This window comes from Sminthopsis crassicaudata, chromosome 1 (assembly GCF_048593235.1).
Source record: "Sminthopsis crassicaudata isolate SCR6 chromosome 1, ASM4859323v1, whole genome shotgun sequence".
In the NCBI taxonomy this organism is placed as follows: domain Eukaryota; kingdom Metazoa; phylum Chordata; class Mammalia; order Dasyuromorphia; family Dasyuridae; genus Sminthopsis; species Sminthopsis crassicaudata.
Window position 1 is genome coordinate 574,346,294 of NC_133617.1, and position 27,368 is coordinate 574,373,661.

General features: G+C 33.6%; 1 protein-coding gene across 9 annotated transcripts in view; it reads left to right on the top strand.

Annotated features, from left to right (window-relative positions):
* SSBP2 (single stranded DNA binding protein 2) overlaps nucleotides 1–27,368 on the top strand; it is a 362,125-nt gene that overhangs the window by 103,248 nt on the left and 231,509 nt on the right. For all 9 annotated transcript variants that reach the window (XR_012484761.1, XR_012484762.1, XR_012484763.1 and 6 more), the window contains exons 2-3: nucleotides 10,860–10,932; nucleotides 20,475–20,536. Coding sequence is in view for 6 of the 9 variants with exons in the window: in XM_074282174.1 (XP_074138275.1) it covers nucleotides 10,860–10,932; nucleotides 20,475–20,536 (135 nt within the window). In the remaining 3 variants the exon portion in view is untranslated. The remainder of the gene's footprint in view (nucleotides 1–10,859; nucleotides 10,933–20,474; nucleotides 20,537–27,368) is intronic.

Here is a 27,368-nt window from a genome sequence, read left to right on the forward strand (position 1 = left end):
AGATACTCTGAGCACCGAAGAATCCTGTTTTATGATTTATTAAAAAAATTGTGTCATTTCCTGGCAAATAAATGTAGCAGGAATACTAGGATTCTATTCTGGTGGAAATTATGAATACCCTCTTTGAAAGGTTCAAGTTCCCTAGAGCCCTTGTACGGAACTATTTGTTCCCTCTTAAATAACAAGCCCTCAATGCCAACAAATCTTACTAACATGAAAATAATAATAGAATAAAACAGTATTCCTTTTTAACTTGGGTACTTTCATACTGTATATGGAAGATAAATTATTCTGTTCTATATTAAAGGTTATCTTTTTTGGCATCTACACAAAGGCTGCTTACTTTAAAAATCAAAACTAATCTATCATCCTTACCATAAGATACTACTGTCATGACTGGTTGAATGATTGGAGCAGCTCTATGAGAAAATCACAATGAAAAACTGTTTAATAAAACTTTCAGTTCTTTAATTGTTCACCTTCCTAAACTCAAGGTTCAAAACTACTGTCCAACATTATGATGATTAATATTAGGAGACAAAACAATTTGATTTTTTTTGCTACCACTGTTCAGTTATTTTATTATTATTTTTAATTAAATTTGTAGCATGAATTCTGGGCTCATTCACCCTGACATAAGTCAAGTCTGCTGATGCTGTTTCTTCTGTGGGATTCTAGGGGTAACCATTAGGGAACTGGAGTTTTTCAAGTACTTATAATTCCTGTCCACCATGCCCTTGAGAGCAGTTGGCCACTTAATATTTTCCTGATATCAGTCAACTTCTTTAGTAATTTTACAAAGGATTATTTATTGAGAATATATAGCAAGGAGAAGAGTATAAATGTCTTCTCTAAACTAGCACCTTGCTCTCTTCTTCTACATGTATATTTAGTTCCTGGGAAGAATGCACTCAAAGTTATTGTTTTAGAATCACACTTTCTCCCTATCCCCTCACACGTTGTTGGGGTGGGTGGATGGGTTGTGTGGTAGAGGTGTACTTCAGGTTCTGTTAAGTCCTTTTGTGTTCTCACTGGCTTGTCTTGTGGCTTGGAAGAGAAAATGTCTTCACTGCCAGTTCTAGTCACAGCTGGCTCTAGCTGATTGTTCCTCAGGGTAGGTCCCTCACTGGATTTAGCTGTTATTACCTCAATCTGCCAGAGCAAAGGAGACTTTTTGGTGATTCTTCCAACTTTTTGAAGAGTCACCTGTTCTGTTCTGTCCCTGATATTCATTCAAGTAGAAGTAAGAAATAATATACACAGAGACCAAAGAAACAGTGGCACTCTACAATCATGGCCACATGAGAAGTTCCATGGTGAGAAGATAAGCAGCTAGAAGTAGAACACTACCTGAGACTTATTTCTATCACTTCTCCTTCCAGATGTAAGATCTTTTTTCCCCCTCTTACAAAAGGAGAAAAACAATATCTATTAGAGCATGCATACTTCCTAAATGCACACACTCAGTCCTGGCTCAGCATCTAATTAAAAGACTTTTGATCAAGATATAATATACCAATAGGAAATAAGATGGTGAAGATGCTTGGCTGATTTCTGAAAAACCTGGAAAGATTTACATGAACTGATGTAGAGTGAAGTGAGCAGAACCAGGAGAACATTGTACACAATAATAGCAAGATTATGTGATGATCAACTATGACACACTTAGCTCTTCTCAGAAATGCAGTGATCCAAGACAATTGCAATGGATTTGGGATGGAAAATGTTACCCATATCCAGAGAGAGTACTACGGAGACTGAATAATCCATATTGAATGTGGATCAAAATATAATATTTTCATTTTTTTGTTTGCTTTTTCTTTCTCATTGCTTTTAACCTTTATAATTTTTCTTTAACAATATGACAAATATGGAAATATGTTTAAAAGTATTGTGCATGTACAGTCTATATCAGATTGATTGCTATTTTAGAGAGGGGCAGATAAGGGAGGGTGAAAAAATTGGAACTCAAAATCATAAAAATGAATGTTGAAAACTATCTTTACATGTAATTGGAAAAATAAACTACTATTGAGAAAATACCTAGAAAAGAAAAGCAAATAAAAATATACTGCACATAAAAAAGAGATCCTTGATAATTTTGGAAAAATACAGTTTTAATGAAATGATGAAGCCAGATTATAAAGGATTAAGAAGAGAATGAGAGGAGAAATTGAAGACATCCATTTGAGATGGTCTTCTCAAGGAGGTTAGCCATCAAGAGCAAAAATGTATAGAATAATAGTAGAGATGGAAGAATCAGATAAGTATTTTTTGAGGATAGGGGGAACATTAGAAGGCATTAGAGAAGAAGTTAGTAGTGGGAATGACAGAAAGAGCAAATCAATTGAAGGAAATTGGATAGAATGAGATTACTTGAATCCCATTAAGGGAATATTTTCTTGGATCACTATATTGCTGAGAAGAGCTAAGTCTGTCATAATTGACTGTCACATAATTTTGCTTGTTAATGTGTATAATGTTCTCCTGGTTCTGCTCACTTCATTCAGCATCAGTTCGTGTAAGTTTTCCCAGGCTTTTTTGAAATCAGACAAGCCAGAGTAGTTTCTTAATGGGCTTTCCTGCTTTTAGTCTCTCCCCTGATCCAATTCATTCCATAAGATATTCTGCCTTTAGACTTATCTTCTTAAAATAGCATGAAAAAATCTTCATAGCTCTGTAGTGCTTACAAGATAAAATCTACATTCTTCTGCCTAAGACTCAAGATCATACATTTTTAACTTTTTCTTTGACCATTCCCAAGCTACAAACCCTTTACTCTGTAGCATTTCTGTAACAATATAAGATTTGCAAAGTACAAATACAATTTCATCTTATTCTCACAGTAGCCCTGGGAGATAGGTTCTCTTTATTATCCCCATTTTACAGATAAAGAAATAAAGGGTCACACAACTAGTCAGTGTCTGAAGGAAAATTTGAACTTAGATCATCTTGACTACAGGTTCAGGATACAAGTGTCACATATGTTAGCTTCCTTCCTTCCTTCCTTCACATTTCCTACCTTCCCTCTTTAATTCCTGTAGGATAGTAGCCATAAGTCCTGACTGTTAATCCTTTTAGATAGATTTCAGTTCTCTGTCCACTGCTATTATATGGGTTGTTAGTTCCTGGGTTGCCTCTTGAAAGGTTTCTTCTTTTCCCTTAATTGGCGAGACCCCGACTAAAGTTTATGGAACCTCAGGAGTCTGATGTCTCTTATTCCTTGAATCTTAGGAAGTCCATTGGTCTTGCCAATCTGATCAGAAACTCTCTTCTCCTTTTCCCCAGTAATCCTGCCATAGTCTTAGTATTATGTCCCTTTGTCATAGTTCCGATGACCTCTGTCCAGCTCTTCTGCCTTGATTGCCTTCTTTTCCTCCAGTCCCTGAACCCTACTGCTCATTAGTAGCAAAAACTGACAATTGAAAGTTGGGCTATTTCCACAGTCCTTTTAGCACATTGTTTTCCCAGAGGTCTGGAGAGTCTTCACTTCTTTGAAGGGACACCCTGGGAAATCTTGAAAAGCTAGTCTGTGTTCAAGGCACTCTGTGATTTAGCACAGTCTCCAAACTGTAGCTCATAACCCCCTGCCAACATGTGTAAGCTTTCAGCTGGTGAGACAATACATTAAAAACAAAAGATTCAGTCATGTTTCAACACCAGAAACAAAGTGGCAATAAAAGGTTTCCCTTATGAGATGTATACTGCCATAAGCTACCATGTCATGAGTGGGGGAGGGCATGCATGCAGAGAACATGTAGAGAGCATATGGGGTCAGGAAACACACATGAAGAAGCAGGTGTTAGGAGCCCATGTGGCCAGGCCACTCATAACCCTAACCGATGAGCTGCTTACCCTCTTCCGGATCATCTGTTGTTCTTTGCTACCATCTGCTTGGGTTCAGTGATTAGAAAATTTCTCCTGGTTAGGGAAAGGTATTGCTCTGGTAGTGGTGGTTGTTCAGTCATCTCAGTTGTGTTGATTCTTTGTTGACCCCCTTTGAGGTTTCTTGGTAGAGAAACTGGAGTGGTTTGCTGTTTCTTTCTTCAGCTCATTTTACAGATGAGGAAACTGAGGCAAACAGAGTAAATGATCTGGGATCACACAGCTAGTAGTAATTGTTAAAGCTGAATTTGAACTCATATCTTCCTGACTTCAGGCCTTTCTATTTAATTACTGTGCCATGGAGCTTGCCCTCTTTTACTATATAATCAAGGGCTTTGAGCAATTATAGCTATCAGATAGCCAGCACCAGCAGCAAAATATCTCAGGCTAATTATTTGACTGCCTTATTCCTGATTTGGGCTTTGATGTTCTAGTCCCAGACAACTATCTGACTTAGGGCTAGAAAATTCCTTTTTACTCTTGCTACATCCCTAATTATGAGTCTGAATCTATGGAGCTTATTTAGGGTTCTCCCTCCACACTCCTAAAATTCCCAGTATCTAAATAAGGGATGCTGAGACAAAGCTTCCTTCACTTCTAAGATTCTCCTCTGCATGTACATAAAGTTAAGAGGAACAAAAAGATGAAAGAAAATTTCAAATCCCTGTCTTTATCACATGTGTGTATGCACATATACATATACTATATATACGTAATACATAAATGTGTGTATGTATATATACACATATATAAATACACACATACTTATTTATATCTTACAGTTTAAAGCTTTTATTGCTTAAAAGCTTAAGACATTTGGAAAACAATACATATACGCACACATATGTATACACAAATATACAAAAACTTGCATACTTGTATATATGCATGTGTATATATGTGTCTGTAAACATATATATTTATATTTACATAACTGCCAGCAACAAAATCAAGTCATCTGTTGTGCTACATTCTGACTAGCTTAAAGAACATTGGTCACTCTATAGTAGTATCAGTAACTTTGGAAATTTTTGTAATATTTGAGATTTCCTAAATCTGAACTGATAAGTTTCTAGCTAGCTGAATATGTGAGATTAGATCCTGACACAAAGTCTAGGCTTTAATGCGGCTTGACCAGGAAGTTAAATCTGGTATTACCCTGTAGCATATGAACTGCATAGTCAACTTCAGTTTAGGCTTTATATCCCCTCTGTTGTTTGCTTTCTGCTTCTTCTTGTATCTTGCATGATGATTCATACTCTGCAGTGGTTGGAGTTAGAACCTTTTGCGGAAGGTAATGCAGGATTATGCTGTGAATTTTTTTCCATTATAATCTGATTGTCACATGTAGTTGTTCTGTCTTATTTTACCTTCTTCTAGGGAAAAAAATTCCGCTATTTTGCTTTTATCTTAACATATTTACTGCATTTCTTATGCCCACTTTACTTCTGCAATTTTAGGGTAATTTTCTCTGGAAATAAAAGCATTTACAAGCTCAGTAATTATGATATTTTAAAGGACTTAATAATGACAATAAATCTTAGTTAATTGTTCAGTCATTTGTCATTGTGTCTGATTCTTTGTGACCCTATTTCAGGTTTTCTTGGCAAACATACTGAGCTAATTTGCTATTTTTCTTGGTTCTAGTTTTGAGGAATGAAGCCTCATATGTGATCATCCCTAGATTCTGACCCTATTTAGAAGGATAGGCTGACTCTAAGTGGCTGGCTCTAAGTGGTTATGGTACAAAGGGTTCAGGAGTCTTGCAAAGATTACCAGCATAGACAAGGTTAAACAGATTTCAGCTACCTCTGAATATTCAAATATTGAGCTTAGGTCATATTGATGTTAATATTAATGATGATAATATATAGTTGGTTGGAGTTGGTCATCTCTTTTCAAGGAAGGAGGCAGGGATATATAAATAGAAATAACTTGAATGACTGAAGCTCTGAGGGCATTCCCATATATTCTATACCTTGATCTAGGAGTATAACATTGAAAATCATTTAAAGAAATCATTAAAGTGTAATAGTAAATTGAAGATGCAAAAAATGAAGACAAGATTTAGCTAGTTTCAGCAAGCTTTCTGACATTAGTTTTCAAAACAAATCTTATTTAGTCTGTTTTTAGCCTAAACTTTTAATAGCCTTACAGATAACTAAATTATACTAATCTTAGTACCTCCCTTTTCTTAAAAAAAAAACAAAAACCAAAACACTTACTTTTAAATCTTTTTTCCCCTCCCTCCATTAAACAGTTATTAAAAGTTTTAAAAATGCAACAAAACAAACATGATTCAGGGAAACAAATTCCTACATTATCCTTGTCCAAAATGCATATTTAAACATTTTAAGTCTGACAGGAGGTATGAATGGTGTTAATCATCTTATATTAGTTTTGCCATTGATAAACAGGATTCTCTTTAGTTCCAACTGTGTGTAAAGATCAAAGTTTGTTTTCTCTTTGTTGCTATACCACGAATTTCACTGATTCTTGTACTGAAATGAATAAATATTTTAAAAATCTAACTGAAATGATAGTTTAAAAGGAATTAGAAATTACCAAATTTCTTTATCTTCAATATCACATAATTATTTCATCAAGACTAGGATAAAATTGTGGAATTTTATTTGCATAGGATAGCTTTTTGTTTGCAACAATAAATTATATTTATGCTACTAAGTTTTTCTTTCACGAAATTTCAAATACTGTATAAATGTGATCCAATCAGTTTTCATATCAATGAGAGCAGAAAGAGGTAGGTATCTCTGGATTCATTCTGCTGAAGAATTTGAGGCTAGAGAAATTGAGGCTTCCTGAAGTTGATGCAGTGAGTTTTTTGTAGATTTTATGTGTTTCCTCACTCCCAGGCCCAGAACTTAAGAAATTTTAATGTATCAACACATAAAAGTTGAACTTGTTTAGTTTAGAGTTGGAAAAAGTAATAATTATTAAGTGAAATGTTATGAAAAATATTTGTATTAAATAATACTAATGTGTCTTTTATAAGGATAAGAATAAATATTTTGTTCTGTTAAAAATATGAGCTGTTTCAGTTTTAAGAGGAGTGAAAGAACAATTTTATATGGGTTATTAATGCTGTTCACTGAAATGTTCACATATTTTTCTAATGAAGTTATAATTTCCTAATATCTGATAATGGGAAAAATATGAATAACCAGGCATATAAGGTTTTTTTATTCTGTTGTGTCTGCCTTTTAATGACCCCTTGGACTAAAATGTCCAGGGATTCTTTTCTTGGCAAAGATATTGTAGTGGTTAGGCATTTCTTTGTCTAGGGAATTAATGGAAACAGAAATTAAGTGACTTACTCAGAATCACACAGCTACTATCTGAGGCTAGTCAAGTCTTTCTGACTCCAGGACTAGTGCTTTATTCTCTGAGCCACATAATAAATCATATTTAAGTCATTATCAGGATTCTACTTTTGAGATCTCAGGGTCAAAACAAGAGAATGCAAGAAAAATGTGAAGGTGAAAAGATTAAGATTTCTGTCTGTCTGATTGTCTACTTTTGGTAATAAGAAACCCTTTGGATAGGGAGGAGTGGATTGAGGAACCTCAAATGTTTCTTTGTTATTAGAAGGAAGTTCTTATACAGAAACTTCCTTTACTAATGCTTCTTCTGGTATGTAGAAACAGTGCTGGCTGGGGCATTGAGAAGATAGGAAATTAATCCTCAAGCATTTAGTAAGTGATTGTTGGTGGCAGGCATTGTGCTAGCTTCTGTATATAACAGAGAGGAAAAATAAAATAGTCCCTGCCTTTCAAACTTACATTCTTACATTCTGTTGGATCGTGTTTGGGCTGAGTTTTAAAAGAAATAGCATATATACTTAAAAAGGAGCTTTTGGAAGTAGGCCCTACCCTTGGGTATTTTGAAAGAAGGATTAGGAAGATTCTAAAAAGCCTAGGTTGAGAGAGTATCCTTTCTGTGAGTGACATTCAGTATAAAACCTGGGTGGTGAAAGATGGACTCCTCTGAGTGAGAAACAGTGGACATTATCTGTATACATACCTGACAGGAGATTAGGGAGTCATTGAAGTTTCGTAAGTGTTGTTTGGAATATTCTCCTGGCGCTTGTATGGAAAATAAACAGGAGAGAATTAGAGAGACCAATAAGGAAGCTGTTGTAGTAGTCCTGGAGAAGGTGATGAGGGAGGGCCCTAATAAGGGTGTTTGTGTTATGAGCAGAGAGGAGACTGCAAATGAAAAGTAGTGTAGAGAGAGAATTAAAAAAGACTTGGCCAAGTTTTTGAGTATGTACAAGTTTGTTACAGACATGAATACATGCAAAGATAGAGTCATGTATTATCTCTGAGACAGCATTTTCAAACACCCAGGTTTTCCCAACATAGGACCAGCCTTGTATGTACTGCACTTCGTGGCCTTTCAGGAGAAGTCACAGGATGAAGACAGTTCCAAGCTGTTGGCCTTGCATAAATATAATTCAAAGAGCACCAGTGATATTGTAATAGTTGCGTGGTTTGCCCTCCAATATTATGAAGAAAGTACTTTGTAAACCTTCAAGTACTATATAAATATGAGTTATTAATTCCTGTTGGTGGTAATAACACAATATGATCCTTACATGAAACAGATGAAAATCTAGAGAAGTATATCTCTGTGCTAAATGTTCCTTTTAGATTCACAGGACATGGATTGGGACCACTGACTTAAGGAACAAACAAACAAAAACCACCTAAAATTTCATTTCAGATTATACTTTTTATTTCTTAAATGGAGAATTGTGGAAGGGAAGAGTCCATTATAAGTCAGTGAAGTGTCACAGTGGATAAAGAGCTAACTTTAAGTCAGGAAGAGGTATCACAGTGGATAAAGGGCTAACTTTTGAGTAAGGAAGAGTATATTCAAATCCTGCCTCAAATAGGGAAAGCCTCCTAAATACACACAGCTTCAGTTTCCTCTTCTGGAAAATGGGGATAATCATAGCACCTATAGTATTTGTACAGCCTTTTGCAAAACTTTCAATAGCTTTGTTTAGTTATTATTATAGTAAGAACCAGAAATACTTCCTTTGCTCCTAGAAAAAAAATGCTATCATCTAGGTAATGCTGTGTTTAATTTAAAAAATTGAGGAGTAGGAGGAGTTTTGAGGTTGTTTCAGTGGTAATCAGTGTTCTCAGATACATTACTCCCTCGTAGTGAAGTGCTTGAATCAGACACATGGACTTTCAGGATATCAGAGCAAGGTGCAGATCAGCTCAAGTTGTAGAAGACTCACTTCATGACAAGTAGATAGATAATCAGGAATGAGAAAACTTTTCTTTCTGCTACTTGTGCAGCAACTCATTTATAAGTGGAATTTTTCAGACAGAAATGTCACCCATCTTTAATAATAAAAATTCATTTGGCAGAAAAAAAGAGTATGACTATGCTGAATTGTTACTATGTATTGTTTACTAGAAACCTGGTTCAATATTGGTAAATATAGAGTAGCAGAAATTGAACTGTTGTGTGCTATCTGGGCATCAGTCCAAGATATCATTAAAAATACTGCTACGGACTAATTTGGGTTTTTGAATAATATTCTGTTAACAGCTCAACTGAAATTAAATCACATAGAGCAGTTTAAAAATTAAGAGTTCATGTGATAATGGGAATTGTATTGTATAAACAGAATACTTAATATTCTTTGCATGTTATATGGAGTGTATTTGAATGTGACTGCATACACACATGCATATATAGTGTTTATATATGAATATATACATATATATATATACTTATATATTGTGTGTATATTTGAATAGATGGATAGGTAGGTAGATAGATTTAATTTTTAAACTAAAATTCCTAAATGCTTTCTTGAAATCTTCTATCTCCAGATCATCTTAAATACCATTTTTGTTATATTTTTAGGTGCCTTGTAAAATTCAATAATTCATGTTAGTGTCAAAGCTAGAGGTTGATGGAAGGTTGGTGAATAGATATAAAAATGGATATCATATAAGTGAGAACTAAGATTTTTTGACATGTACATGTACAAACAACTAAAGTTTATATTAGCATGCAGAAAAAAGTTGGAGGAGAAAAAGTTTTTAGAAAGTTTCCTTGAAATAATTTCATTCTTATGCAAATGCTAGAATTTAGGGAAGAGAATTCATATTATTGGTTATAGACTTATAATTACATTATCATGTGGTGAAAGCTAGGACAAAAGGAGGGAATGAACAGATAACAAACCTAAAATGCGATCATGACTTTTCTTGCCCACAGAGACACATTTTGTCTTTTTCTTCACATATTATTTTAATTGTAAGAAGTTTTCTGAGCATTTATGTGTATGAATCCATATTACAAATGTGAAGATATATATGCATCCATTTGTGTGTGTATATATATATATATGCATATATATACATGCTTATCCATGTACAAATGTGCATATAATGTTTTTATGTATGTACTCAGAAACCTGTAAGTTGTGATTTTATCAGTAGTGAAGTTGTCCTGCTTGGGAAGGATGCTCTTCCTAATGATGATTAATACCTCCTCTGCAACTTACATGTTTGGAGAGTTTCCTGGAGCACTCAAAGGAAAAATAACTAGTTTGGGGTCACCCAGTTAAGTATGTCAGACAATAAATTTGAATCCTCTTCTCATCTCCAAATCTAGTTCTTTAAACCCTACTCCATAGCTCTATGCATATCTTTTTATATATTCTCATGTGTGTGTACTATGTACACACACATGAGAATATATAAAAAGATATATATGTATATGCATTTTTGTGTATATGTATATGTATGTGTATACACACATGAGCATGTATGGAAAGATGTAAATATAAATGCCACCATAAAGCATGGAAAATAATGTTTCTCTTGCATTTCATAATGAAATTATTTTGAAGGGAAAAATGTCATCTTTGAGTTTGAATTTTAAAAAGCTTTCTCAATTATTAATATATTTTATTCATTTTCTAGGTTAGCACTCTATGTATATGAATATCTGCTCCATGTAGGAGCTCAGAAATCTGCTCAGACATTTTTATCAGAGGTATGTTTTGTATCTTTTTTGGCTTAAAATTTTGGTAGATTGCATAAATAAATGAATGCCTGTTTTAAAATAAGCAATTTTATGTAATTCATTTGTGTATGTGTGCTTGCATGCTATAAAGTGAATTCTATTATTGGCATGTATTTACTTTGTGGATTATCTGTGTAAGCAATTTTTTTGAGATTCCAGACTACTCAGTCAGCATACTTTTAGTCTACATTTTGCTCCTTGTAGTTGGTTTTCCTTAGGATATGCAAAGCAATATTAATATTCTCCTAAGCAAAATATAACCTACAGGGCAAATATGGGGCTTTAAAATTACCCTATGCATTCCTGAATCACAAATTACTTGGGGAGTAACTATTATTTTAGAATATTTGTTCTATTAACATAGATATAATAAAGAATTGATTCCTCTCATAATTTAGTTAAGATATTCCAATTGTCAGTTTTTGAACCTTTCTCTTTTCTTTACCTCCACCTATATGATTAGCTCTTAATTTAAGCTTTTTTTCTACAATGCTTCTATTTTTAAAAATATACTTCTCTTACTGATTTTGATGCTTTCCAGAGTGTAAGAGGAAAAAAGTTTAGAGTTTTAGTTTTTTTTTTCCTTAAAGGTTGTTACTAGTCTTGCTCTAACTTGGCCCATTCCAACAAGTCTCTCTGAATCCCATAGTAAGTTTTACTTCTTCAGGGCATCACCTGGAATCACTGGAATCTAACCTTAATTACCTTTGTGTGTTTTTTTCTAAACCAAGATAACTCCTTTTCATTCCTTAAATTTTGCAATATTTCCACATCTTTATTTCAGATTCCAGAGTAATATTCTTCAAAAGGAAAAAGATGTAAGAGTTTTATGGATAATTTATTCCAGCATTCTCATTTTACCAATGATGAAACATGTTGTCTCCTGTTCTTTAAGGGAAGAAATTATTTCACTTTTGTCTTTGTATCCCCATCCCTTAGAACAAGCTTGGTGATTGCTTAATTGCTAGTCCTAATGCTGCCTTTTCATATGCCAAGACTGAGTGCAAACATTTCCCTGTGTTTCTGCCATAAGTCACCATTAACTGCTGGTGGTGGGAGTGAGGTAGGGAGAGACCTCCCCACTCTTGTAATGCTCTGGAAGTAAGGTTGAATGGAAATTGTGAAAAAGGAAGCAAAAGGCCCAGAGTAGCCTTCCATTCTCTCTCATTCCCATTCACTGCTTAAGTCTGCCTTTTTAGCAAAACTGACTTCTCAGTACCAATAAACTTCCCTTTTTTGCCATTCAAACTTTTTGGGTTCATGCATTCTTTTCACGTTGGACCTGCGCCTCTGACCAAAGAAGGGGATTCCCACAACTCTCTGCACTGGCACTAGGACAGCATCAGTTGTATCAGTGGTAAAGGAGAAAGAAGAGCAAGTAAAACTGTCAAATAAAGAGAAGGAAGGGAAGTGACTATTTTCCCTTACATTTATAGTTGTTATTCTTCGCCATCCTATCACAAAACTCTTCACATTCTCTACCCAATTATTTATAAATCATTCTAGTTCTACTCTCTTGACTCTGCCTTGGTTCATACTAGGCTGCTCAGGTTTTTTGGAATCTAATTGTTCTGCCATTTCTTGAAGAGTAATGATATTATTACATCATGTTCCTATACTTTTGTTTTTAGCCATTGCTTAGTTAATAAATGCTTACTTCATTTACAGTTTGTGGCTACATCAAAAAGTTTCACTACAAATATTATTTATATATATGCATATGTATATGTATGTCCTTTTCATTTGATTTCTTTGGGGGAATTGTCTAGTAGTGGCATAATAGAGGTCAAAAGGTATATATAGCCTAGCACTCACCTCATTTCCCACCTTCTGTACAGACTCCTATCTCAGCACTTATTATAAAATGCCCAGTATAGACTAAGTCTGTTTTCTTCCAAAATGTAGATCTTACTTTAAACTTTTGTGCACCCAAACATTTACCAATATCACTTCTGTGTGTTTTTGGGTTTTTTTGAATGGAAATTAAGTGGAGACATTTTTTAAGAGTTTGAGGGGACCACTTTTCCTTTTACTTCAAAAGATTAGAATCTTAAATCTCAAAAGAACCATGTATTTGCTTCAGAACCAGGAGAAAAGCTGTGAGATTGTTATGTTTTCCACTGGACTGGAGAAATACTAATTGGGGAGGAATATAGGGAGTAGTGATGGACAATTAAGAAGGCAAGCTATTCCTTGCCCTTAGGAAAAGAAGAAAAGTAGCCATGTATGAATGACTAGATTCACAGGTTCTTAAAGTTCCAGGAACTCCAAAGATCATCTAAACCAATTTATACCTGCATCATAGCCCTTGTTAACACATTCCAGACAACTGGTCATCCTGCTTCTACTTGAATGCTTCCACTGAGCATTCTATGTTTGAGATGGCTGTAATTCTTAGGAAATTCCATATGTTGAACCTAAATCTAGCTCTCTAAAAATTCCTTCTATTGGTCCTACTGCTGACTTTTGGATGACAGAGCTTCAGACTTAAAAAAAACCACACGTATATCTCTAGAAGACTATTCATGTTGCTAAACATTTTTTTCCTTCAGTTCTTTATCTGACAATTTTTTCATTTTCTTACCATTCTGATTGACTTCCTCTTAAGTATATTACATTTTGTATACACTCTACATTTGAAATTTTACTCATAGAATGTTATGTTAAATTAAATACAATACACTTCCCATAAGTGTGATCAGAGAACTTTCCTTGTTCTAAGTCCTTGATAAGATTGGTAGTCTCATCAGTATGAACAATTTTTTTTTTCATGATTCTGGCAGCAACTTTATTTGAATGCTTGCCTGTCTTATGCTAGCATCTGTATTTCTATTAACTCAGCACAAGAACATTTTTGGTGGCTACACTCAATTGCTAACTCAAAGTGGGTTGGGAGAACAATAGAGTCCCAATTGCTTAGTAAGTTTCTGTCTAGATATATCTCATTCATGTTATATTTCTGTCTTCTGGGTATTTTTACTATTTAAAAAGGCCCAGATTCATCCTTATCTCTATCCTTCAGTTTACAACTTTGAAAGTTAAGGTACCACTGAAGTTTATTGGATAGGAGAATGACATGACCATTCCCTTAGGAAAATCACCAGTGAATTAGAGTGGGTAGAGTCTTGAGGCAGAAAGATCTTTGTAATTGTAATAGCGCAGATGAATGCTGATGGGGGCTAATTTAACTAGAGTGGTGACTGTGCTTAGAGAAGAAACATTATGAGATCTTGTTTTATAACACTTGGTGTCAGACACAAATAGAAATGGATTCTTATGAGCAACAAATGTATTTAAAAAACAAATTAACATTGCATATGTTGTATTGTACTTTATTTATTGTGTTAAACATTTTTGAGTTAAATTTTAATCTGGTTCAGGCAGTACTACAGAATTCTGCAGGCCATGAATTTGATACTTTGTTGTGGAAATAGAAAAATGACAAATTCAAACTTTTAATAAGTATTTTTTAAGCTAGAAAGCGTCCTAGAAGAAGTCTTGAGACTTTGCCAAAAAAAGACAATTTGAAGAAACCAGAAATATTTAGGCTAGCGATGATTTAATGAGGAGGAAAAGTTCAGGGGAAAGGTAGGATAGCTGTGAGTCCTTTCTTCAAGAGGCTGAAAGCTCTAAGGTACAAGAGTGGTTAGAGTGTTTGGTTTTGCAGAGGGCTAAACTTGGAGAGTTGGGTGGAAGTTAAGAGATGCCGATTCCCCTTTCATATAAGTTGTAAAGGGCAGGATACTTAACTCTAGGCAGTCACTTCATTTGTGAATGCCCTAGAGTTCCTCTGCAGCTCTTTACATTGCCAGAGCTCAGAGAATCCTCTGGCCACTGACCTTTTGCAGTGCCAACCAATAACCGGCTTTCCACTTCAGAGGGGTCTGGCTACGATTTCTGAAACTGTAGTTTAATAACCAATAGAACGCTCAAGAACAGCCATGTACAAACTTAAAGTCTTTATTATGCCTACTCACATATTGCCCTGACCTGTTCACTCCCAAGTGAACACCAGGTCTGCAAGGGACCCATGTGCTCACTATCCAGCTCCTTACCTCTCTCGGTTATCCATCCACTTGGCTCAGCTACCCCAGGATAAAGAAAGTGTCCTCTTGCTGCACTGCGCTTAAGAAAGGTCTGTGAGGTCACATGCACAGCCAATGAGAAAGGGAGTCATCTCCCGTTAAGAAGCTATCTCAATATGGCAGGGGTCTCGCCCAGGAAGTGGTCTCTGGTCACAAAAAGTACTTCCGGGCCTCTCAAGTTCAACCTCCTGTTTGCACTGGACTAATCCATTGTAAAAAGACCCTAACAATAAGTAAGAATTTCTTCACTCTTAGGGCTTTGTTCCAAAAGTCAGATTCTAGTATTCAGTGAAATAAACTCTATACATTAAAAACATTGTGAAAAATCAAAAGTTCTAGGCTTCTATTGCTGAAAATTTTCATTGTTTTTGAGACTTTTGTGAGATTCCTTTCCTTAGTTTTAATCAGTGAAAAAATGAGATATAGATAAATCATATAAATAAATTAGCAAATAAATATGTAAACAAATACTGGTGGGGAGAGAATCGTCAGTAAGGGTTCAATTCCCTTGCTGATTCTCACCTCCTCAATAATTCATAGTCTTTTGTTGGGAAAGATGGGGCAATGTACTTTTTCTCTCACCCAGGCTTGGAAATAGTGACTACTCATGGCCAGAATCCAATACTCATTGACATAGAAGCTTTAAACTGCTTAATGTTTCTGACCTTCCCCTGTTTGCCTCTCATTAGGCAACGTATTTTCTTTCTCTCTTTCTCTCCCAACTCTGGCGTTTATCATTCATTTAGAACTCACTGTGGACACCTACATTTAGCTCTGTTACAGCTTGAAAGTTTTGAATTTAGAGGCCCCGTCAGTTTCAGCCTTAGCCTTCCTCACTGAGAGAGAATATAGGCTTGTAATCCCATGTCTGACTTTAATTTGTAGTTTTGGGGAATTGCCCAAAGCACTGAGAAGTTAAGTTACTTGTCCATGGTAGCAAAGCCAGAGATTGTCCAAGGTAGTGTTGGAATCCAGGCTTTCTTGACCCTGATATTTCTCCATTCACTACCTCAGAATCTGATGCCAAGGAGAAAAATGACAAGATTGAAAAAGATACAGGATTGATAAAGGAATTTGTTTTACTCTTTGAGTTTCTGCCATTGAACCCATGTCATAATTAATATATAACTTGATCCTTTATTGTATAAAAATCATTGAACAAAATAATACTTGAGATGCTTTAACTCATTTTTGCATAACAGTTATACATTTTTAAAAAGCTATATATTGATTAGTTTAAAGTTTTAGGTAGAGATGGCATGGATAGGCAGATTATTGTAAGATTAGCTTTAGAAAATTCAAGCGTGATGTTTTTACATTTTTTTACCATACATTGATTAGTCATTGGTATTTATTAGTAGTAGTACGAGCCTTTTTAAATGTTGCAGTTAATTTCCTTCAAATTAAGTTCAGTAATTCCCTGGATTTCCTCTTTTCTTTTTAAAAAGTGCTTATCACATGTATAGCTTCCAGATCTTCATAGGTAATTTTGGTTTACAACAGCAAATTACATATCTTCATCAGCATCCCCACTGGTTTGCACTTTATTTACTTCACAACCTTGAAAAATCCCACCAGTTTCTGGCAATTTAAGGGCACTTAAGTTTTTTAATCTATTTCCTAACTTCTTCCTTAAAGACTTCAGTCTTAGTTAAGGCCACCCTCCGAGTTCCTGTTAATTTTTTTTAAGAGCCCTTGGGATAGGAATTTCCCCATCTCTGTAGTAATGACTGATGGAAAGAATTTGTTCAATTTCTCTGTAATCTACAGTAATGATCCTCTTTAATTGCCCTCTACCTCTTAGTGGTCTCAAGGACCTGTGGGTACATTTTCCTTCTTGTACTTGACTAATTTTTAATTATTTAATCTTTAGAGTTAAGGCAAAAATTGAGAATACATTTGATTTTTAAATGATATTTTACCATTTACCATTTACATAGGGTAAAATTTTAGTGTATTTAATAAGTCTTGGGTAAAATAATTAATTTTAAGAAATGCTAACCTAGTTTGAAACTTTAAATCTCATTCTGGGGAAAATTTAAAAAAAGTTTAAACATTCTCCCTCACATAAAGCTCTTATGAGAAAGAAATGTCAGGAGTAAAAGGACTAAGTTGTTACTAGGCTTAAAGTAAAAGGCAACTGATTCAAATGTTCTTGAAAGCAATCTGAAATTAAGCAAAAAGACTGAGTAAAATGTCCATATTCCAAGGAAGTCAATGGCAGAAAGAAAGGCTCCCTACTCACAAAAATATCTAGTAGCACTTTTTATAGTGGTGTAAAGAACTAGAAACAAAGTAGATGCCTTTCAGTTGGAAAACTGAAAGCTAAGCTACTTGAGGGACATAAATGTGAATGTGAGAAATAATAAATATGATGAAACTTAAAAACTTGGCCAGGCATTCAAGAATGGATGCAATATAAAATAGGCAAAACCATGAACACAATTTATTTAATGATTATAGCAATAGAAATGGAAAGACTAATAGCAAAATAATTGAAATTGAATTCTGTGAAATGATTAAGCTTGACTTCCAAGGAGATGAGAAAAAATGCAACTCCCCACATTTTTGCAGAAATGAGGAGTTGTGGGTGTGTGGATTTGGAACACTACATATTAAGTCAGATGTTTTCAATATGCTAACAGATTTTGGTGACCTTTTTTTCTCCTTTTAAAAATCTTCATAATTAGGGATATCTCTCTAGGAGGTAAAGGAAGAGAAATATATAGGGCAAGATTAGAGAATCTAAAAACAAAAGATATAAATGAAAATTTATTTTAAAAAAATTTCAGAGTATAATCATAGACTCATAAATTTAGAGCTAGAAGGAACTTGTATGTTATGGGATCCGTATAGATTTAGAGCATTCTCCTATAACTTTTATGTTCAGAACATTTTCCAATGATTTTATAATCAATAAGCATTTTATTAATCAGTGAATATGTTCCCAGCACTATACTAAGTGCTGGTTGTAGAGAGAAAAAAAGCAAAAGTAGTCTATGCACTCAAGGGGATCACATTCTACTCCAGAGGACAATCTAGGTATATACATATAACTAGGTAGATAGAAGGTAACTTTAGAGCAAAAGTACTTGTAGGTTGCTAATCAGTAATATACCAAATATAAAGTAAATGGAAGTATTCAATTAACCAGACTTTTCCATTCCTCTGTGGTTTTGGACAAATAGAAATGTCTTCTGATGGTTTTCTTTTAAAAATTGCCATTTATATTATGATTTGGGGCCCTTTTCTTCATGTATATCAAGAAACTTTTCACAGCCCAGCAGAAATAAAGGTAATATTCCCCAGATTGCACCTATAATTTCCTATCAGCCAAATATGAGTAGGCAAGAGCGAAATGTCAATTATTTTTTGCAAGAGAGGCCAACAGAAAATTTCTTGGAACCCAGAAATTACCATGTTTATGCCATGTTTAATATGTCAGTTGCCTTACATGGTATACAACTATCATTTAACTCTATAATTTTTCTCCTTGTTGAATGTTGGGAAGAGTCTGGACTTGTAGATTTTGTGAGTAGAAGAAACTCTCAGTGTGAAAACTCCCTCCAATGACGTAGTTTGACAACTCTTTTAGGGTTATTTTTGAGGAATTGGGAGGCTAAATTTGTCCATAATCATACAGATATTAATTATCCTAAGCCAAGACTTAAATCTAAATCTTTTAAACTCTATTCATTATGTTATAATGCCCTATCTTCTGTATTATTCTAGAACTGAGGCTGAGAGAGATTTAAAAGCATGTCAGTGATCACAAAGTGCCAATATGTGGGATTCAAACCTAGGTTTTATCCCAATATTTGTTCCACCAAGCCACAATTTAATTTCTCTTCAACTCACATTTTTGCATCTCTGAAATGGGAATGTGAATTGCTGCTCTACTTACTTCAGAAACTGTTTTGACAAAATAGATAGAGAACTGATTTTGGAGCTGGGAAAAGTTGGATTCACTCTGACACACATATTGGCTTTGCAACTTTGGGCAATTCCTTAAACTTTTTGGTAGTTAGAAACTCTTTGAGACTAAGTTACAGAGAGATGCCAGTTTTAAACTAGGGGAAGGAAGGAGCATCTTCATTTCAGATTTTTATTTGTAATGAAATTGCAGGTCAGTTTCCATTGCTGTTACTATACTGCTTACCACTGTACAGGACTATTGTGAGGATCAGATGAAATAATTTTTAAAAACTGCTGTTGCTCTATAAATGACTACTGCTATTATTACTATTTTCTATTTCTATTATTATTTTTTCTATTGGTGACCCAGAAATTTATGTTATTTAATAGCACAATCCAACTTAATTTTCTAAATCAAATAGGACAAATAACAAATATTGTCTCAAGGAAATTTTTATTTTATTTTATTTAAAATTTTCAATAGTATCTTATTTTCCAAATACATGTAAAAATAGTTTTCACCATTTATTTTTGTAAGAATTTGTGTTACAAATTTTTCTCCCTTCTTCCCTTAACTCTCTCTCTTCCCAAAGCAGCAAGTAATCTAATATAGGTTAATATGTGCATTTCTCTTAAATATATGCAATTCTTTTAAACATATTTCAATATTTGTCATATTCTGTGAGAAAAATAAGACCAAAAAAGTAAAAAACAGAGAGAAAAAAACACACAAAAAAAACAAAAAATGAAAATACATGCTTTGATCCATATTCAATCTCTATGGTTCTCTCTCAGGATGCAGAAGGCATTTTTTCATCCCAAGTCTATTGGAATTAATTACTCAAGAGAACTTTTAGAGCTAGCACACAGAGACTAGACCATATCAAGCAAAATACACTAACATGATGGGTCTCATTATAAGATACTGTGACCATTCATTGTTTTTAGTTAAAACACTTGTATTACCATGCCAAGTCTAGTGCAAACTGATGCAAATCATGAATAACATAACTAGCAGAATGGTTTATATTGATCACCATTGTAGTATTCAGGAAATTAAGAAACTAACTTGGCATATCTATAGATATTATAGTTTTACCATGTGTTAGGTGTCCTGTTATATTTTTATGGATGGAAGTAATATAAAGTTGATAGAAATGAATTTTTTGAGTCATTACAACCTATGAAATGAAATGATTGTTACTTTTATTATTGTCTTTCCAATACATTTTAAGTTTATTTTTTTTTGATTTAAAGGAATCACCAATCACTTAAAAAAAAAAAAAATATATATATATATATATATATATATATATATATGTGTGTGTGTGTGTGTGTGTGTTTGTGTGTGTTTACACATATATTTGAATGTTGAATAAATAGTAATATGATAATGAAAAGCCTGTATATTAAAATGTTAAAGAGGGAAATTACTGTTTTATTATATGTCTGAAGAAATTTTGTGTACACAACATTTGAGGAAATTTCAATATCTTTTAAAATCTGTTTTAGATAAGATGGGAAAAAAACATCACATTGGGAGAACCTCCAGGCTTCTTGCATTCTTGGTGGTGGTAAGTGTGTGTTTTTATTCCAATAGCTAGTATAGTAATGTAAAAATATGTTTTGTCATTGTATATAATTTCAGCATTTATGTCTTTTGTTTTCAAAGAACATTCCTATTATATAAATTTTTCCTACATCCCTTCAAAAAAAATCTTAAAACCCACCAAAACCCTTATACAAATATTCATAATTAACTAAGACAAATCCTTGAATTAGCCATGTATAGAAATATGTATGTCTCCTTTTGTACCTTAGGTCTATTTACCTCCCTTTTAGAAAATAGGTAATTTGTTTCATTACTGATCCTCTGGAATTATAGTTGGTTATTGAATTGATCATAATTTTCAAATACATGTGAAGATAATTTTAAACATTCATTTTTATGACTTTCTATTCCAATTTTTTTCTCCTTCTCTCTGTTATTGCCCTCACTTCCCCAAGACAGCAAGCAATTTGATGTAGGTTAAATATGTGCAGTTTTTTTATTATATCTTTTTATTTACAAGATATATGCATGGGTAATTTTTCAGCATTGACAATTGTAAAACCTTTTGTTCCACATTTTCTCCTCCTTCCCCCCCAGATGGCAGATAGACCAATACATGTTAAATATGTTAAAGTATATGTTAAAGACAATATATGTATACATGCCCATAGTTATTTTGCTGCATAAGAAGAACTGTTCTTTGAAATAGTATACAATTAACCTGTGAAGAAAATAAAAAATGCAGATGGACAAAAATAGAGGGATTGGGAATTCTATTTAGTGGTTCACAATCATTTCCCAGAGTTCTTTCGCTGGGTGTAGCTGATTCAATTCATTACTGCTTTATTGGAACTGATTTGGTTCCTCTCATTGTTGAAGAGGGCATGCAGTTCTTTTAAATGCATTTCCATATTTGTCATGTTGCAAAAGAAAAATCAGACCAAAAGAGAAAAAAACACGAGGAAAAAATAAACAAAAGGTAAAAATATTGTGCTTCAATCCACATTCAGTTTTCATAGTTCTCTTTGTGGATGAGAATGACATTTTCCAACCCAAGTCTATTGGAATTGTCTTGGATCATTGTGTTGCTAAGAAAAGTCAAGTCCCTCACAGTTGATCATTACATAATCTTGTTCTTACTATGGACAATGTTCTCCTGATTCTGCTCACTTAACATCAGTTCATCTAAGTTTTTCCAGGCTTTTCTGAAATAAGTCTATTCATCATTCTTATAGAGCAATATAACTTATTTAGCCGTTCCCCAATTGATGGGAATCCACTCAATTTCTTATTCCTTGCCATTACAAAAAGAGCTGCTACAATTATTTTTGCTTGCTGCATCAAAGAGTATGCACAGTTTTATAGGCCTTTGCTCATGACTCCAAATTGATCTCCAGAATGGCTGGGTTGATCACAGTTTTTAAGTCTTTCAAAATTATGTTTACAATTTTGTGCTATCATATAAATCATTTTCTTAGTTCTGCTCACTTGACTCTATATAAATTCATACATCTTGTGTTTGTACCTATCAATATTATTCTATTACATGAATATGCCATAATTTGTTCAGGCATTCTTCAATTGAACATTATTACTACTTTCTATCTGCTATAAAAGAACTGCTACTAATGCCTTTGCACAAGTGGCTTCTTTTCCTTAGTTCTTTTTGGAATATAGATCTGATAGTAGTGGTATGTCTGGGTTAACAGATGTATACAATTTAGTGATTTTGGGGGGCCACGGTTCCAAAATCGTTAATAGAATAACTTAACAACTCCCAATTGTACATTAGTCTCCTGTTTTTCTTTCCCTCTAACAACTATAATTTTTCATTTTTTTAATCTTTGTAAACCATATAGGTGTGAGTTCTAACTGCAAAATTGCTTTAGGTTGCATTTTTCTAATATTAGTGATTTGGAATATTTTTTTCCTATGTTTGATGACAACTTGAATTTCTTCCTTTGGAAATTGCCTGTTAATATTCTTTAGCCATTTATTTATTAAGGAATGGAGTTTATTTTTATAAATTTGAATCAATTCCTTTTACATATTGAATATGAGACATTTATCACAGAAGCTTGTTGCAAGGATTTTTTTTTCTGTTCTGTCTTTCTCTTCTAAATTTAATTGTATTGGGTTTTTTTTGCAGTAAAACTTACAAATTTTATGGAAACAAAATTATTAATGTTATCTTCTATGATTCTCTTTATCATTTTTTGATCTTGATTTTATTCCCTTTCCATAGATTGGAAAGATAATTTCTTTCTTGTTCTTCTATTTTGCTTATGATTTGACCTTTCATATATAATTTGTATATCTACTTGAAGCTTATCTTGGTATATGATATGAAGTGTTGGTCAGCCAAACTACTTTCCATTTTTCCTGCAGTTTTTGTTAAGTAATAAGTCCTTTCCTTAGTAGCTAGGCTCTAGGGTTTTATCAAACATTAAGATATTAGGTTATTAGTTTTAGTATGCTTTTATTGAATTTCTTCTGCTGATTGATCCCTTTATTTTTTTTAACTTGTAGTACAGTTTGAGATCTGGTATTACTAGGGCCCTCTCTTTGCTCCTTTTTTCCTTTATTTTCTTTAAGATTCTTGACTTTCTGTTCCTCCATATGAAGATTCTTAACCTGATGTTTGTGAGATTGTTATTTTAATATTTTGATAAGTGAATTTCACCATAATTGTTTTTCTTTTTAATCTTATGTATTTTGTTTTATGCATTTAAAAATATTATTGAGAAGAGTCTATTGATCTCTGTAGACTGTGAAAGGGGTGCATCACAAAAAGTTTAAAAACTCCTCTTTTTATTATTTTACTAGTTCCATAATGTAAATCTTTAGTAGTTTGGAAGGTATTGAATACATAACATCTTGACTCAAAATGCTTTCTCCATGGTTTTTACAAATATATATAAAACCAGATTTAAAATTTGAACATTTCCCTAAATTTTTTTTAATAGCCACATAAAAAGAACTGCTATAAATAATTTTTTAAAGGATCTAATTGTTACATAGGCTTTTTTTCAAGCCTAATCTTTCTTGTGTTCTTTACAACATTTAACACCAAGTATCCCCTCCTCCTGAATATATTCTCTTTTCTAATTTTCCATGTCATTGTTTTCTCCTGATTCTCCTTAGTGACTGCAGCTTTTAAATATCCTTTGAAGGTTCACCATTTGTTCCCCACCTTTCTAAGAAGACTTTCCTTATTAAATACCATTGAATCTGGCAGGAAATAAGCCTTTGTGAGTCTACACAAGAATTTTTTTTTACATTTGGTGGCAGAATGTACATTGAGATTCTGCAATGTATCAGATAGCTCTTTTTTAAAATTTTATTTATAAATTTTTTGACAGTATATATTCATGAGTAATTTTTTTTGTAACATTATCCCTTGTGTTTATTTTTTCCAAGTTATCCCCTCCTTTCTTCTACTCCCTCCCCTTGATGACAGGCAAATCCCATACATTTTACATGTGTTACAATATAACCTAGATACAATATATGTGTGTAAATACCATTTTCTTGTTGCACATTAAGTATTAGATTCCGAAGGTATAAGTAACCTGGGTAGATAGACAGTAGTTCTAACAATTTATATTCACTTCCCAGTGTTCCTTCTCTGGGTGTAGTTGTTTCTGTCCATCATTGATCAACTGGAAGTGAGTTGGATCTTCTTTATGTTGAAGATATCCACTTCCATCAGAATACCTCTTCATACAACATTGAAGTGTACAGCGATCTTCTGGTTCTATTCATTTCACTCAGCATCAGTTGATGTAAGTCTCTCCAAGCCTCTCTGAAATCATCCTGCTGATCGTTTCTTACAGAACAATAATATTCCATAACCTTCATATACCATAATTTACCCAACCATTCTCCAACTGATGGACATCCATTCATCTTCCAGTTTCTAGCCACTACGAAAAGAGCCATTTTGGCACATACAGGTCCCTTTCCCTCCTTAGCATTTCTTTGGGATATAAGCCCAATAGCAGCAATGCTGTATCAAAGGGTATGCATAGTTTGATAACTTTTTGGGCATAGTTCCAAATTGCTCTCCAGAATGGTTGGATTATCAGATAGCTCTTTTCCTCAAATTTTCCCTTAGATTTCTTTGATTGCTAAATCACATATTTAACTGTACATAGGACTATTTGGTCAAGTTTCTATGATGTCAGACCACTAAGAAGGTATTTCTGGAGAAGAGAAATATTATGCATTCCTCTTATACTCTCTGTCCCTCTATCTAAAACTGAAACCAAAAAACACAGCCAGGCAAAAAGAGTAAAACCAAAGGCAATTAAACCTCATTGCCCAGGGACCTCTTTGGAAAGATGATAAATCATTAGCCTAAATTTACTTTTCTTTTCTTTTACTTTCTTTCTTTCTTTTTTTTTTAACAATAAAACAAAAGCACAGACATTACAAAGTAAAAAATAAACATGTTGTAGTAAATTAATTCTTTATTTTCTGGTGACCTCTTATCTTTGTTGGCCCTGGAAAATTACTTCATAAGAAATAGTTTTCTGCTATAGTGATTGATATATGGAAAGCACTCAGAAAATATCTGTTTTATTGAATTTTCTTGATAGAACATCTGAGCATGTTTTTAATGACATTTCTAGCATGTGGAGCTTTGAACACCTCACTCAGCACACCCTATTCTGTGAATCTGGTACACTTAGTTACATAGTGTGTGGCCTGAACTTGCAAAGTTTTGTGCTTAGTGCTGGTAATCTCTTCTATCTTTCAATACCAAAATATTCAGAAGTTGAAAATAAAATATTGTCTTGATGCGCTGTGGGGAGTTCCTTTGAGTGCATTGCTGAAGGCTACCATGTTGATCTCCTTCTGACCAGAACTCATGCTGTAAAGTAAAATGTGGTTCTGCTTCTGCTTCTTACTTGGAAATTTTCAGCCCCATTTCTAAATTTTTCTTATTGATGAATACATTTTTGGAAAAATGTAAATTAAAGAAAATTTTCCTCCTTTGAGAGTTAAATTTGTAAGCCCTTTGTTATTTATCTTTTTAAGATTATAATATTGGTAGGTTGTTGGTTGGAAGCAAACCAGTGGGGAAGCCCTTTGCTATTTATCTATTTAAGATTATAATACTTGTAGGTTGTTAGTTGGAAGCAAATCAGTGGGGCTTGTGCGTTACATTTTTAGAAATAGCCACTAAGTAGTTGTCTTCTATAAATCTAAGTACAAATTATAGAAGGAACCTGGGGTAACTCTTTCAAAAAAAAGTAATATGCTGTTATGCCCTTGCCTTTAAATGTGGGAGGCAAACAATTCAATCTGCCATCCATTTTGTTTTTTCAGATTTATAAAAGACATCACAATAATCGCATGTATGAACCCCTGCAGAGATAGTTAGGTGGCACAGATCATTGAGCCTGAAGTCAGGAAGTGTCACTTAACCTCAGTTTTCCTCACGTTTCTCAACTGTAAAATGGGGAATATTATTTGCACCTATTTCTATCCTAGCAATTTAAAAATTTTGGTTGGTGAAGCCCCAGAGATCCCTGAAATCCTTCTGGGGGTTGGCCCATTTTCACAGAAATATTGTTGTTTTAATTTTTGATATGGCAAATATCAGTTGATATAATACATATAAACAAAAGCTCTTTATCATCCTCAGTAGTTATGAATATAAAGACACCTTGAGACTAAAAAGTTTGAGAATTGCTGATCTATCCTTTCAAAATCTTTTTGAAACTTGATTGTTGTCCTATGTGTCAGCTACATATCCCTGCTTATTGTTATCTGCAAATCTGATGAATACATACCATCATTATATTTATCTAAGTCATTGATAAAAATATTAAGTAGCCCAGGCTGAATTCAGAACTCCTGATGTGCTCCTTGTTGATTTTCTGTCATAGAGTTGAACCATTAATAACTAATTTTTACACTATCCAAATATTCTGAATCTGTCCTATTTTATTATTATTGGGTTATCTTTCCTTTTTTTTCCTCACAAGAAGAATGTGACATACTTTATCAGAAGTTTTATTAAATCTAGATAAAATATATACCATTTATCTTAACTACTGGTTTAGGAATCCTGTCAAATAAGGATAGGAGTTTGGTCTGGTGTGTCCTTCCTGAAGCGATGTTGTTATTTGTAATTAGTACTTCTCTTTTTGGCACAGCAGATAGAGTCTGGGCTTGGGGTCAGAAAGACTCATCTTCTTGAGTTATAATCTAATTTCAGACACTGTGTGATCCTGGGCAAGTCACTTAACTCTCTGTTTGCCTCAGTTTTCTCATTTGTAAAATGACTTAGAGAAGGAAATAGCAAACCACTTCAGTATCTCTGCCAACAAAACTCTGAATTGAGGTCATAAAGAATCTGACATAACTGAAATAACTAAACAATATCACTTTTTCTTTCAATATGTTGGTTAACCATCTCTTTGATAATCTTTATTAAAATATTCCTAGGAATCAAAAGCAAGCTCATTGGTTTATAGTTTGCCAAGTATATTTTCATCCCTCTTTAGAAAATCAGGACAGTGTTATTCTTTCTCTAATCTGAATAGTCAGTCTTTTTGTGATAAGCTTTTCTGAATTTAGCTGATTATTAGGTGAAAGTTTATTACTGTGTTTTTTCCCAGTGCCTTTCTAAATGGGTAGAAGTCCTATAAATTTATGTTCATGATCATGCCTGGACTTTCTGGAGAGACAGGCTTACTGCTAAGTTCCTCTGAGGTATTGCCTATAGTATGTGCTTACATGGTTTTCTGAAAAACAAGCATTTCTAACAAATGAAATACACACACATATGAATTAGGACATTTAGTATTCTAGTCATTAGTATTAGAAACCACAGTGACAAT